The 14062-nt window shown below is 39.1% G+C and overlaps 1 protein-coding gene across 1 annotated transcript; it reads left to right on the top strand.

Annotated features, from left to right (window-relative positions):
• Window positions 1-5010: 5010 nt before the first annotated feature.
• Window positions 5011-7285, top strand: LOC143858712 (gibberellin 3-beta-dioxygenase 1-like). Its single transcript, XM_077369432.1, has 2 exons — window positions 5011-5641; window positions 6596-7285. The coding sequence occupies exons 1-2, from the start codon at window positions 5169-5171 to the stop codon at window positions 7218-7220; spliced, it is 1098 nt and encodes a 365-aa protein (XP_077225547.1). The 5' UTR covers window positions 5011-5168; the 3' UTR covers window positions 7221-7285.
• Window positions 7286-14062: the final 6777 nt, after the last annotated feature.

Raw genomic sequence — 14062 nt, 5'->3', positions numbered from 1 at the left:
AATAACTGCTTTAAAATCTTTTGTCTCTCTTTCTAATATATAAATGGTAACTTCTGGGACTTGTGTGTTACTGTACATTGCTTGGGTGAGGGTGGAAGGAAAAGTGTGAGAAATTTGGTTAGTTCACATGAGCACACGAGGTCCGAGCAGATCTGTTATATCAAGTCATGTACATGCACAGGCTAGTGTTTTGTTCTAGTCCTGTTTACTTGGGTTAATTCTTACCACATCTAGCTACACTTGGGATACGGATAGAATCAAATCCCAGAGTCAGTTACCTATGTGGTAACTCGCCAAGTGTAGGGTGAATTGAGAGCAGACTGCTCATGTCTTTGGTAGCAAATACGTCTAATAATGTCAGGCCCCGAACCAAGACCACGGCTTCCCCGCACCTGCAAGGTTCCTCATGGCGTACAAGAGGTTCGATATCACATTTGATTTTACCATTAACAAGAATAAAACCAGGCATATTATAAATAATGTGCTAAGTCTGTACATCAATAAAAATAAGGATAACTATCAGTCTCACTACTATCCCAAAATAAAACAAAACCAGAAAACTCCATCAACATTGTCTCGAATAAAATACTCACTCTAAGCAACGTAAAATCGAAATAATCTAAGTCTCGAAAGGTTCCCCTTCCGTTGTGCACCTTAGTGAGAGTCAATTCTCAGGATCTGAAAAATATAAACTACTGGTGAGCGAAGCGAACTCTCGGTAAAGTAATAAAGTACTACTATTATCTTCTATGTGAATTCATTTTTATCTCTTAGTTCTTTACGTTTATTGTTCTTGTTTAATAATAATTGCAAATTATTTTAATAGAACAAAAGTTTTAACTAGGCCCAATTCACCCCCTCTTGGGTTACCTACCTGAGCTAAAAGCTTGGGTAAGCTCTAAACCCTTTTCATTAATTAATTTAAACTATTATTCTTTATTTGCTTATTGTTTGTTAAATCTTACTTTATCTTATTCACTTAATCAAAGCTTTAACCATTCATCATCTTCTTCGCATTTCATTTATTTTACCATCCATACTTAAATCTCAAGTAAATTTTCATATTTAGCATTTATTCAAAGTCTATTTGACTATCACATTTATTTCCTTTGTTTATTAATTAATCAACTGTGTTCATGTTTAGCTGCATCTTATTCTCTTCATTAGTCTTTGATTGAATCATAAATTTACTGTAAACACTCACCTGATGTAATTGTAATCATTATAAAAAAAATTATACTATTATCGCATTCACATTTATACGGCAAATGATTTGTTTTATAGTTTTTATTGTTTTCACATACAATGCTTTGATCTCCTAATAGACCCTTCATGAGACAGATGACGGTGACTAGTGAGCTTTTGAGGAGACCATTTTAGTAAAAGCTAATTTGGGACTTATCTTTTAACCGTATAATTAAAAAAAATACCGTAAAAAAACAAAAAAATGCACTAAGATTATTAGGTTTTGGTTCGGAGGATAAAAAGAATTATCATCTCGTTTTTCACAACTCAAAGCATGGTCAGATATAAGAGATCCTAGTCTCATTCGATTCAAGATTCAAAATCATAACACAATTGAAAGCTCATAATATGCCTTATATATCCTCAATATAAAATTAGGAAACACTTGAACAAGATTCGAAGGGTCCCAACAAAAAATGAGACATTGACTTATTGGATCTCATGATTCTCATGGGTTTCCTGCCCAAGATCGTATCAACTAGGGGTGGTTATTCGGTTATAACCGAACCGAAATAACCGAAATTTGATAACCAAAATAATTTCGGTTATCAAATTTCGGTAACCGAAACTGAACTGAAAATTTTAAAAACCAAACCGATTAAAAATTCGGTTAGAGTTACTGCCGCCGTTTACCGGGGCTTCCATTCAAAGCTTATCACACTTCTCCTTCCGACCTTCCAGCACCGGGCAGGTGTCAGACTCAAATTGGGAGAAAAAGAGGGAAAAAAGTAAAATCCTGGTTTCGATCGGAGGGCTAGGATCATCCAATCGAAATGATTTTTTGAGCACAATAATTAAGTTGTGATCAATCAAATGGATGGTTTTGATCATCCTACGGAGTGCCCCTATAGCACTTTTTTTTTGAAAAAAATAATGGTTTTTATCATAATTTTGGTTAACCGATTTTTTTTTAAGATAACCGAAACCGAAACCGAATAACCGAATTTCCAAAAAAAAAAAAAAAAAAACCCGAAAATTAACCGAAAAGAAAAAAACCGAACCGAACCGGCCGAACCAATTCGGCCGGTTCGGTTATTCGGTTTTAACCGAATAATGAACACCCCTAGTATCAACCCCAGATAAAGAAAGAGAAACAAACAGGAACGCAAGTAATGAGTATTTTCTCTTTGTTGTCAAAGGAGAGAGAGAGAGAGAGAGTAGGGGAGATGGCATCACTATTCAAAAGTTAGTATCATTCGTCCAACTAATGCTTTTCTCCCTCTTACTATGCTTATCGAACATGAAACACGTCGGATGATGATCAGGGTCGTTCATCTTGGTGGCAAACAAAAGACCATCTAGAGATCTAGGGTTCGAGGGAAACTCAAGAAAACGTTGAAATTAGACAAATAAGACAAGCAAGATATTCAACACGTACATTATGTAAATACATCCGGACGAAGGCCCCCAAGAGGTTCCACTCCGTGGGAAAATTACGAAGTTCAAGACAACAAAAACATCTAGGGTCCGTTTGGGTGCAAGTGATATAAAGTAGAAGAAAGGAATACAGATTCCCATTTTTAAACTTTCCTTGTTCTCCTGTTTCTGAGGACTTACCGCCAACTAGGTCTAACAGAGGCTTATAGTAAATGACAACATATGAAACAAACAATTACCCAAAAAGCTCATGCTATTAGAGTTGGTGTTATCTAATCAATTATACTTCGAGACAACCAAACAATGATAGGAAATAGAAAATGTGTCCTTTTTAATTTGATTTTCCCCCGGTGCATCCAAACTGGCTCATATGAACAAGACCTTGCATATATATGGAATCTAAACCTTAATCCATGCACAATATTTTCCGGGCGATGATATTTTCACTCCCAGGCATTACGCGCATGCTCCCCTTATAGCTTGATTTGATGTGAAAAGTGGGCAACTTTAATGCTTTCTGACGTCAAATCACGTTATAAGGGGAGTGTGGGCTTTTGACGCTATAAGGGGAGTGTGGGCATAATGCAGGGGGAGTGAAAATATCATCTCCTTATTTTCCCCAAAACTCAAACTGTGCATTTTCTTTTCTCATGATGACAATGTCTATATTGTGCTTTGGGGTTGTTGGGCTAAGTCCCCTCCCTTGATCTCTTCAATCCTGCATTGTAACATATGTATGTACATGGGGTAAAATGCGAGACATTAATATAAATATAATATAGTCCTATGTCGAACACTCGAACAGACAAGTTTGGCCATTCCATCAAATATGAGTTTTTTGAGGCACATTTTCAAGAGATTTGAATTATTGGTAACATTTTGTGAGGCAGCTTGATGAAGAGTATGGGATCTCCATTCCGCGCGAGTAGACTTGAGCGAATGATAGTAGTTTTCACATCCTAACCAAAAGAAAGTGATTAGCAATCCTCATTGTCTTTTATAATATATAAACACAAAAAGTGTTGAAGGCATGAAGGAACAACAGTACTGCCATATAGTGTACAAGAAAAGCTAACAAAAGGGTTAGGTTGATGATAGCCCACTCACGCAAGGTTGAAAAGGACACATATCCGAAAAACACGAAAGAATTTCCAAGATTTTATTTTTTGCTGCCGACGAGAATATTCTTAATATTTTAGTCTCTTCCACCCTCCATTGCAACAATCGTTTTGCAGTCATGGGAGGTCTCGATGGCTAGAAAGAGGAGAGCTGAATGAATGAGGTCATTATAGTATAGTTTAATTTTCTATTATTTTTGTCCGTACTTGCACGTATTTTTCAAAGAGTGTAGTGGGGCACACGTTATTTGAAGATCGGGACCATTCATCTACACACAGAAAGGGCATACAAACACGTAAAGGTGGTACGATGGAAGTACCACTACCCTTGATATTTGATCCCACAGCAGCTTCTCAGAAAGTGAGCTGCTGTTAGAACAAATATCAAGGATGGGATTATGAGTACATGTTTCTACGCCCTTTCCTTTCGTCATATGTATATATGGCCTCAAAAATCATCTCCAAAGGATGATCCTAAACCTTAGATCTATAGTGTTTATTTTAGGTGGACGCAACTAAGCACCCAATATCACCAATGGAGGCTCCGACTAAGGGCACATCAGCGGTGCCGACAAGACAAAAATAGGAAAAAAAAAGATAGGAAAAAGAAAAACATAACTGCTATTCATTGGAATAAATGTAAGAAAACATGAGATAAAGCACCAGCACTAAACGCACTTTCTAAATTAGAAGATGACAAAAATACCCCTTATGCAATTGAGCATGGGTACCAAAAGAATCCATTTGACTTTTGTCCTTTAGGGTTAGAGGATTATAGTGATTGTAGTCTTGTAGTGCCTTATCATCATAGATTCTAGGGAAGTCTCACCATTTCCAAAGAGGGTAATTGAGGGGGACAAATGTGAGGCTTTTGTGGGCAATAAGGTCATTTTTCCAAATCAAGGAGGGGCTTTGTCTGCTTATGAGATATGGAAAGGGGAGGAGTTATTCCAAGAACATGATTTGGAAGTTCTTCTACTCAAGGACAAGACATGGGCACATGGGAAGGGTTGAGGGAGAGATCTTGCCATGGATGCTTGTTGAGATTCTCCTCACTAGTAACTCAAATATTAGCCTAGAGGACAAGAGGGTCCTTAATTTACCTTTTTTGTTCCTTCTCTTGTCCAACATTTCCCTTTCATTCCTTGTCTCCTCCTTCCTACACTACCCCCAACACCACTCAAAGACACCACTCCCTCCAAACACCCACCTCCACCAACTTTCTCATCACCTTCACCATTTTACCAGCTACTACTCTATATATAGTCACATACAATTCCTCCCTCTTCCTATCTTCTTTTCCATTCTCCTTCTCTCCCTAATATTACAAACAACTACTTCTTTCCCTTACCAACACACCACTTCCGACCTCCCATTTCTCACTCTCATCCTCTCTACTGTTCTTTCTATTTGGTTGCCCAATTCAGTATGCCTTCACTCTCAGAAGCCTTCAAAGGCCACCCTGTCTACCTCCATAACTCCCTTCTGGACTTCAACTCCACACGAGCCGTCCCTGACTCACACGCTTGGGCCCCGCTCAACGACTATCCGTCCGGTGACTCGTTGAACGTTGGAACGGTGCCCGTCATTGATCTCACCGATTGCCACGTTCTAAATCACGTGGGTCATGCATGTGAGACTTGGGGTGTGTTCCAAATCATCAACCATGGCATCCCCATGCGACTTCTCTACGAGGTTGAGTCCCAAAGCCGCCGCCTTTTCATGCTCCCAACCCAACAAAAGTTAAAGGCAGCACGAGAACCAGAAGGAATTGCTGGTTATGGCTTGGCTCGCATCTCTTCTTTTTTCTCCAAGCTTATGTGGTCCGAAGGCTTCACCATCGTTGGCTCTCCCGCCGAACATGCTCGCAAACTTTGGCCCCATGACTACCAGCAATTTGGGTAAATCAGCTCGCTTACACTTATAAAACACACATATTTGCACTCAAAGTCGATACCATTAATCGGTGCCACCAATATTTTATTTTTGGATATTATCCGATTGTGGAGGAATCTATTGTCGCCTGCCCTTTAATTTTATTATTATTATTATATTTTAATTACTCCTCCCATACCATAATTTTCAAATCTGTTCACCGCTTAGCCGATTTCTCCAACAAGATCAACTCAGTCATGGTTAGTGCTCATTTATAAAACAAGAAAATCCATGATAGGAGTAAATGAGAAGTCGAGTTGTGAGTTGATTAATTGAATCCGAGTCTAAATCCATGATCGGAGTAAATGAGAAGTCGAGTTGTGAGTTAATTAATTAAGTCCGAGTCTGGGTTTCGAGTTTCTAAACATTAGCCGAAGTAAGTTTTGTTATTATTACATAGATGATTAAAACTTGCAAAAATTGTGATGGATGAGATGAAATGCTTAATGGTTTTCTTCCAATTAGAAAACGGATTACAGTGGCCGGACGCCTTTTCCTTCTTCAGGAATTTTCTCTATTGGTTTTCTTTTCTCTGTTTTTCATAGTAGTTGAGAGAGGAAAACTTTGTTCTTATAGTTTAGTCCTTGCACCCATCCGAGAATGTTATGAACCAATGTATGTTAGAAATATAAGCTTATATTTCCAACAGCCCCCCTTAAGCTAGACAACTACCATGCCGAGTTTCATCTTCATCTCGATGAATGTATCAAACTTCAATGCCTTTGGTACTTCCTTCAACTCGTATAATATATGCTTCCTTCAATCGAAACGCTTTGTGTTCTTCACTAGTTGGTTTCATTCCAACAATGTATTTCTATATACAACAGAATTGTTTTGCCGAAAAAAAAAAAAGATTATGAAAAAAACTGCACAAAGTTAGAAATATTTACTTACTAAAACTTTCCATGCATTGCATGCAGTGATATAATGGAAGAATATGAGAAGGAGATGAAGAAGGTGGCTCGGAGGCTAATGTGCATGTTGCTTGCCTACTTAGGCATAACAAAGGAGGAGGTGAAGTGGGCCGGGTCGAAATTGGAATTCAAAAATATGTCTGCAGCGTTACAGTTGAACTCATACCCAGCCTGCCCGGACCCTAAACGGGCCATGGGCCTCGCCGAGCACACTGATTCACCCCTCCTAACCATTCTCTACCAAAGCAATATAAGTGGGCTCCAAGTCCTTAGAGATGGGTGGGTGACAGTTCCCCCTTTGCCAGGGGCACTGGTCGTCAATGTTGGTGACCTCCTCCATGTCCTCTCCAATGGAAGATTCCGGAGTGCCCTTCACCGGGCAGTTGTTAATCAGACCCACCACCGCCTTTCCATCGCGTACCTTTGGGGCCCACCAGCCCACATTAGACTTTCACCCTTCTCGAAACTAGTTACCGCCGATCGCCCCCCTTTATACCGCTCTGTGACATGGAACGAGTACCTCGGCATCAAGGCAAAATGTTTCAACATGGCACTCTCTTCCATTCTCCTCCACCCACCATTAAAACAGCAATTCGAGATAGATGATCATAACACTAAGTGTGAGGGCTAGGTTCTTCTCTCTTTCTCTCATGCCAAGTTATTAAGAGGTTTCTTTTTTTAACCTGAAAGGAATGAGGCCCCAGGGAGGACCTCCAAAATTTTATATGTTATAGGGGACATACAAGCAAAGGACAAGCCTCCTAGTCACAATGCAAAAAAGGGGAATTAAACCTAGCAAAGAGCGAAAGATGACCACAATGAGAGGAAGCTAAGGACCATTGGGGAGATGTAGAAGCCCTTCTTGCAGCACCATGTATATTTCACAAATCATGGCAGAAAGTTGGATTTAATATTCTCCCTGACCTGGTTTTTACCCTAATTTTCTGTTTTTCCTTGGTGCTTCAGGTGCTTCTAGGTTGCATGTACTTATTTAATAAGGAATGTTTTACTTTAGTATCTTGTGTATTCTCTCTTTACTCAAAATCATTTTTGGGAAATTAGTGGAGTATACGTCTCTCTATCTTCTATACACTGAGACATGTGATATTTTAGATGATTGTGCGTAGAAAAGATTAGGGGAATTTGGTTATAGTTCCTACAAACAAAGGCCCAAGCAGATAAATTATATCAAATCAAGTATGTGCATGCAAACAAAGAGTCGCTGTTCTCATCTTGTCTTTACATATAAAAAAAATCAGAGGATTCTGCTACGAGACAGGAAAATCTACATCTTATTGCCCCGGATATGAAGGATCCTCCCATGCAAAACGACAAACATAGAGATAAAACCGGTTAAATCTCTGAGGTTACAAACAAAATTAACCCATCTTCAAAGACTGCACAATTTCCCATCGCTTTAACAGAAACTGATACCTTTCTCTTTTGTGAACATAACACTCATGGCCCATTTATGGTCTCTGCTACCAAAAAACAAGTCCTTTCGGTACTCAGCATGCCCTTGTGGATTGGAGATGGGTTTGTAGGGTTGTCTCATAAGGAGCCCACGTGTGCCTCATGTTCCACCACTGAGTCTCCCAATAGGGAAGCAGCGATTTTACGTCCTAACTTAGTCTTATTTTTATTTTGTCTCTATCTCTCTTTCACGCCAATTATGGGGGCATGGCACTTTATGTCACAAAAGGTTACATGTTGTTTGTAGTGATGGTAGAAGTTAGGGTTAAGGAAACCAAACCAGAAATTGGCCCATGCCAGATCATTAATTGCTGCTAATCTTGAGTACAATGGTGATAGAACTAATTTAGTATCAGAATCACGTGGATGCACATGCATTTGTATACCTGCTTGTTTGCTATGTCAAGGTAGAAGGTGGAAGGTTGTAAAATATGTAGATTTCTTCAGACTGTTGATGGACCTCTCTGCCTCCACCCTCCCACCCACCTATATTTCAGATTCGATTTGTAACTGTAAGAAATCCAAAAGGATGAGAAAATTCATGCCCGTGTATAGAGAAAATAGGAAGAGAGCCATGAAATGAATTGAGTCATGTTGGATATGTATTGCTAGCATTTGATATCAATTTATTAGACACTACAGGTTAAAAAAGTTCCTGAAAAATGGTATGACATAATTCAATTTGTGACGATCATAAGTGGAAAGTTCATATTCTTCAGTCATTGATAGACAGTTTGTTGGACAATACTCTATTCCGAAATCCATACTATAATTAGGCAACCGTTTCTTTCTAATATCTGTTTCCAATCTCCAACATGACGCTTTTATTGCTCTCCCACAACCCCGTTTTCACGGTTTAGGCTGCTCCCATTTCGCTCGTTGCTACTACGGGAATCGCTTTTGCTTTCTTTTCCTCTGGTTGGAATAATCACATTAATAGTTGCATTGATAGTTATCTTCATCCTGAAATCAGTATTGAGAGTTATATTTCTAGTAGTAGCGACAATTATGGTAACCGTTACATTTCTAGTTTCAATTGTAATGAAAGTGTAAGTGTTAGTGACAATGGGAGTTCAAGTATAAGAACTAGCGGTAATGGCAGCAATTTCAATATAAGAGGTTCTGAATGAGCCCCTCTGCATATATGTATATGTGTACATATAGTATATACATATGTACATGCACTAAACTTAGGGTGACTAGTGACTAATTCATGAATTGAAGAAAATGGGCCCTTTTAACTCAGTGGTAGAGTAACACCAAGGTAAGGCGTTGCTTCAGTTTGGATGATGTCCAAAGCATTCGTACACTTTTTCGTGGTCCCTGCCCACCGTGTATACCTCCTCTTAGTGGGAAATGCTAGGGGAAATTGTTGAGTAGCATACGTCCCCTCGAATGATGAATCCCCTTAAAGGAATACCTTGGAACTCATAAGGGATTTACTCGTCTATGTATCGTTCCATTCGATCTTTTAGGTCCCTACTTCACCTCGACAGTTATGCTATGATGTCCCTTGAAGCATATATGCAATGGATAGATTCCTGAAAATAGGAAAGTGCTTGTTGGGGGTAAAATCCGGTACCCAATAGGAAGCCGACACATGGCACCAGGAGATTCAAGGGCATAAACATTCCAGAAACAATAGAAACCACAATCAGCCTTAGCGGGGTAAACTTAGAAACTGACATTCCAAGAAATGTTAAGACTCCTGTCTATAAAAGGGGGACTAACTTTGAGGTACACATCGCAATCATTCCTCTGTCTCTCTAGCTTCCTCGCTCAATTTAACTCGTACTAGCTCAGTTAGTACGGTTGCCCTATCTTAGGCATTGGAGAGTCCCTCCTTTTATCGGAGTCCAACTCCGGTCATCTTTCTGATCTATTTTTGTAGTCGCAAGTTCTCTTACAGGAGTCAGCTCAACGCGGGACCACTTCTGAGAGCCAGTCCAGATTTCAACGGCAACATAGCTCTTCTGGGGTTTTTTAAAAACCTATGTGATAATTAAAAGGCTTTTTCTTTACCTACGTCCTAATTAAGGGGAGGCTAAAGAGGAGACTAAGCAGGAGACAGAAGATAAAGAGAATCCTTGTTTCCTTTGGGTAGGAAGGGAGAAGAGCATTTTCTTCTTCTTTTTTCTTTTGTGGTGAGAAATAGAGAAATGATTTCTTTTTTCTTGGGTTGTTCTTATGTATGGCCTTGGTTGAGAGGACAAGGGAAATGGTCATGGTCTATGGGTTTCATATTAATCCATATATTATATATGATCTTTGTATTTTCTTTTCTCATAGTAGGAGATTGTGATCTTGCCGATGGACATAGGCATTTTGCCTGGCTACTTAAAATCATGGTGTGTGCATCATGTGTTTTGTTTATTTTTATTGTTATGTTTCTTTGTGCGCGATTGGATCAGATTTTATCGGTAATATTTCAACAACATAAGGACCGTGCACAAGAGATGTGCTACATGAAAGTCAAGCTCCAAATTAGCTTGCTTCTGGACCATCCTTCCTGGAAATTATTAGCCATAATTAGGGATGGCAAAGAAAAGACATGTTAGCAATCTCCTATATATAAATCAATGGTATGGCGTGGGAAAACATGAGCTAACCATTTTCAGAGCTTTATCGACCAATCTCTTTCAAGGTCATTATAAACAATTGTCATATGGAGTGGGCTTATTCATTCATACAGTGAATTTTCTTACTTTGGTCAAACAATGTAAAGATAAATTCTATTAAGGCTCGCCATTACCAATGTGAAAGATATAACTATGAAGCTTTACTATTTGTTGTCCTCAATTGCTCTTATTAATAGTTTTCTTTTATTAAGCAGGCAAGTTTCAAAAGCGGGCAACCATTGGTCACTCTCTTTCTTTCATTCATTTGGAGTAATAATTGGAAAATAACACAAGAAGCACAAAATAACAAGCAGAAAGATAATACGAGTGCATTTTGTGGTTTGGCAATGGTGTCTAGGGCCACGTGCCAGACGATGAGAAATTCACTATGAGCAAGAACAAAAGATTGCAATAATTTTCCTTTGCCCTAAAGCCAGATCCAAACAAACAAAATTGTCGCCCATATATCAGACACTTACTCATCCCACGACCACACATATGTCTATTAAGGATTACAATACCTTATATAACTTATGTCCCCTACTGGTCTCTCTCTCTCTCTCTCTCTCTCTCTCTCTCTCTCTCTCTCTCTCTACTGGTCCAACTAGGTTACAGCTAAAGAAATCACATGATTTCCAATTAAGTGTTCAAAAGTACTCCTCCCTTTCCGTCTCTTAATCAAACAAGGAAACCTCAAGGCAAAGTCCACCCCAAGTCTAACCATGATGACTTTGTATCTCATTGAAAACAATGACATATAATCCCAACAATCTCCATCTTCGCTCATTTCCAAAAACTCCGAAGGTTTTTCATCGGCTTGTTTAGTATTACCACAGATATCTATTGGGCTTCAAAAGTACCAGCCAAGGGCGGAGCCAGGGATTTACACGGGGGCCGGACTAATTTACACTTGCCTGCATTAGTGGTGGGGGGGGGGGGAATGGGTGGTGGGCTAAGTATGGGCTAAGCCATGCACCATAAAAGGGATTTTGCAAGTCATTGGGGGCCGTGGCCCTCACGCTATATGTGCCGCCACCCGGTTACCAGTTATACACAGCGTCAAATCATCTTGGTCCTGACGTCACCTTACTTAACCAGCACATATCCATCTAATCATCCTAGTCATGAATCTACTTGACTCAGTCAACACATTTAATTAATGTACATGTTTAGCTACTCAACACATTTAATTAATGTATATGTTTAGCTACCCCAAGTGAAACTCTGCAAAGCAAACCTCAATATGTCCTCTCCAATTCATCACCTATTTCTATGGTTTGTCATTCTCTCCAATTCCTTTACACTAATTGGCATCCTAAGATTGTCGATTAGTGATCCACCATCTACTTTTTTAGGTGCCACCATAAATTGACTTTGCAGAAATCAACCAATAGGGCGCTCTTGAAGCTGATTTTGCTGAGGGCGCCCTTCATTCTATCATTTCTCATAAAATTTTTAGAATCTTCTATTTGTTTTTTCATGATTTTTTTCCAAGAAATTTTTCCCTAGATCCAAACGGCTCCACTTGGGCGAAATGGGGCATTTATAATTGGCTGATCCACGTTTTATTTTATTTTTTTTGAATGGCAAATAATTATTTTAAAGGAAATGAAACATGAGGAAACCCGCGACAATCAAGATGATCGATGCAATACAGGAATAAAACATAAAAGCACTCCACAAAAATGCATCAAGGAGGAAGGAAATCGGAGAATTCCAAAGCCGTACTAGCCTATCGGCCTCTGAGTTGCTGATCTCCTTTCATGATGATATGAAATATTGGAGCCTCCCACCCAGTTGGTTATTGCATCAGTCCACTCAGCAAACTGCCACGGATGTGATGCTCTAACCTCTAACCACTTTATCAATAGGTCCTTCCACTTCACGCTCACTTAAAATGCGAGCATATGAATTAATTGCTAAGACTAAGGGCGTTTTTGGCAACCATTTATTTGCCGCATTCTCTCTTTTTTTTCGGCATCAAGAATGAGAAACGCAAAGTCTAAAAAAAAATCTCCTTTGGCTAGGCCCATTTCTAATTTTTTTCCCTTCTTTTTAGGGTAAAAGCTAGGATTTTTTGAAGCGACTAATAGTCACTTCCAACGATTCTAATTGATCCATTTCTTGCCCTTTTAATTCGGTGAGAATGAGAAGCCTTGCTGAACACACCCTAAAAATTGACAGTAAACAATTGAAATCAAATCAATCCTCACTACATTTACATAATCTTTCTTTCTCATTCCATATATCAAGCTTAATTATCACAAAACCTCATCTTATACAACCCATTTCACAAGTCCATAAACCATTTTAAGCTTTCGAACTTCGCAGCCAAGTCTCTTCCCATTCTATATATGTGAAGCTTGATGAAAATTAAATCAATATTTTAATGTTTGCTGAGAGATTGGTAGATCTTTGACGGTTGGTCAAAATTTCGGCGCATGCAAATTCAAAGATATCAAGGCATGCAAATAAGATTCGTGAAAATCCTCTTGTATTGCTTATCTTTGTATTGCATTTATGGCATTGAATGTGTTAGGTGTTATGTTGGGTACCTTGAAAATGACATGCATTCTATCTAATGCATGGTGTGTGAAATAAATAATATACGAATCTTAACATCTCTCTCTCTACCTTAGCTTTCTCCTCATCCAGTAGAAGAAATACACTGGTGCAAATATCATTTTTCAAAACGAGAGTTATTTGAGTGGTTACTATAGAGTTTATGGTTCCAACATCTGGTATCAGAGCAGGCCTGTAAGTTGAATCATGGCGGCAACCAATTCGATTCATTTACAACTTCCAAAGTTCATGGGGAAAAATTACGACAACTGGTCCGTCCAGTTAAAAGTATTTTTTTGGTCCCAAGATTTGTGGAATCTGGTGGAGAGCGACTACACCAAAGTTGTCGATTCAACATCATTTGAAGCATTGAAGAAGGAGGAGAAAGATCTACTGACAGAGACTTGCAAGAAGGACCAAAAGACATTGTATGCCATCTTTCAAGCTGTAGACGAGTTGGTATTTGAAAAAAAAATCGGCGGTGGAGACGGCGAACGCGGCGTGGGATCTTTTTGCAAAAATCCTATAAAGGCGACGATCGGGTCAAGCGAGTGTAGCTACAAACGTTGAGAGGAGATTTCGAGTCTCTACAAATGAGGGACTCGGAATCAATCTCGGCATTCTTTGATCGAGTGCAATCCATAGTTAACCAATTAAAGGTTAACGGTGAAAAAACTGAAGATCAAAGGATTATGGAAAAGATCATGCGATCTTTGACCACGAAATTTGACTATGTTGTCGCCGCAATTGAAGAAGGGCAAGACACATCAACCATGTTGATAGAACGGTTGATGGGTTCATTATGCTCCTACGAGCAAAG

This window comes from Tasmannia lanceolata, unplaced genomic scaffold, assembly GCF_043159265.1.
Source record: "Tasmannia lanceolata isolate RefF3 unplaced genomic scaffold, GAP_Taslan_0.1 ptg000026l, whole genome shotgun sequence".
NCBI lineage: Eukaryota > Viridiplantae > Streptophyta > Magnoliopsida > Canellales > Winteraceae > Tasmannia > Tasmannia lanceolata.
Note: the sequence above shows the minus strand (reverse complement) of the source record. Positions and strands in the feature narration are given on the sequence as shown.

What these genes read in the sequence shown, in the direction of transcription:
- LOC143858712 (XM_077369432.1), top strand. Translation starts at nt 5,169, where the DNA reads ATGCCTTCACTCTCAGAAGCCTTCAAAGGCCACCCTGTCTACCTCCAT. An exon ending in CATGACTACCAGCAATTTGG is followed by an intron (nt 5,642 to 6,595) that starts GTAAATCAGCTC and finishes CATTGCATGCAG; the next exon opens with TGATATAATGGAAGAATATG.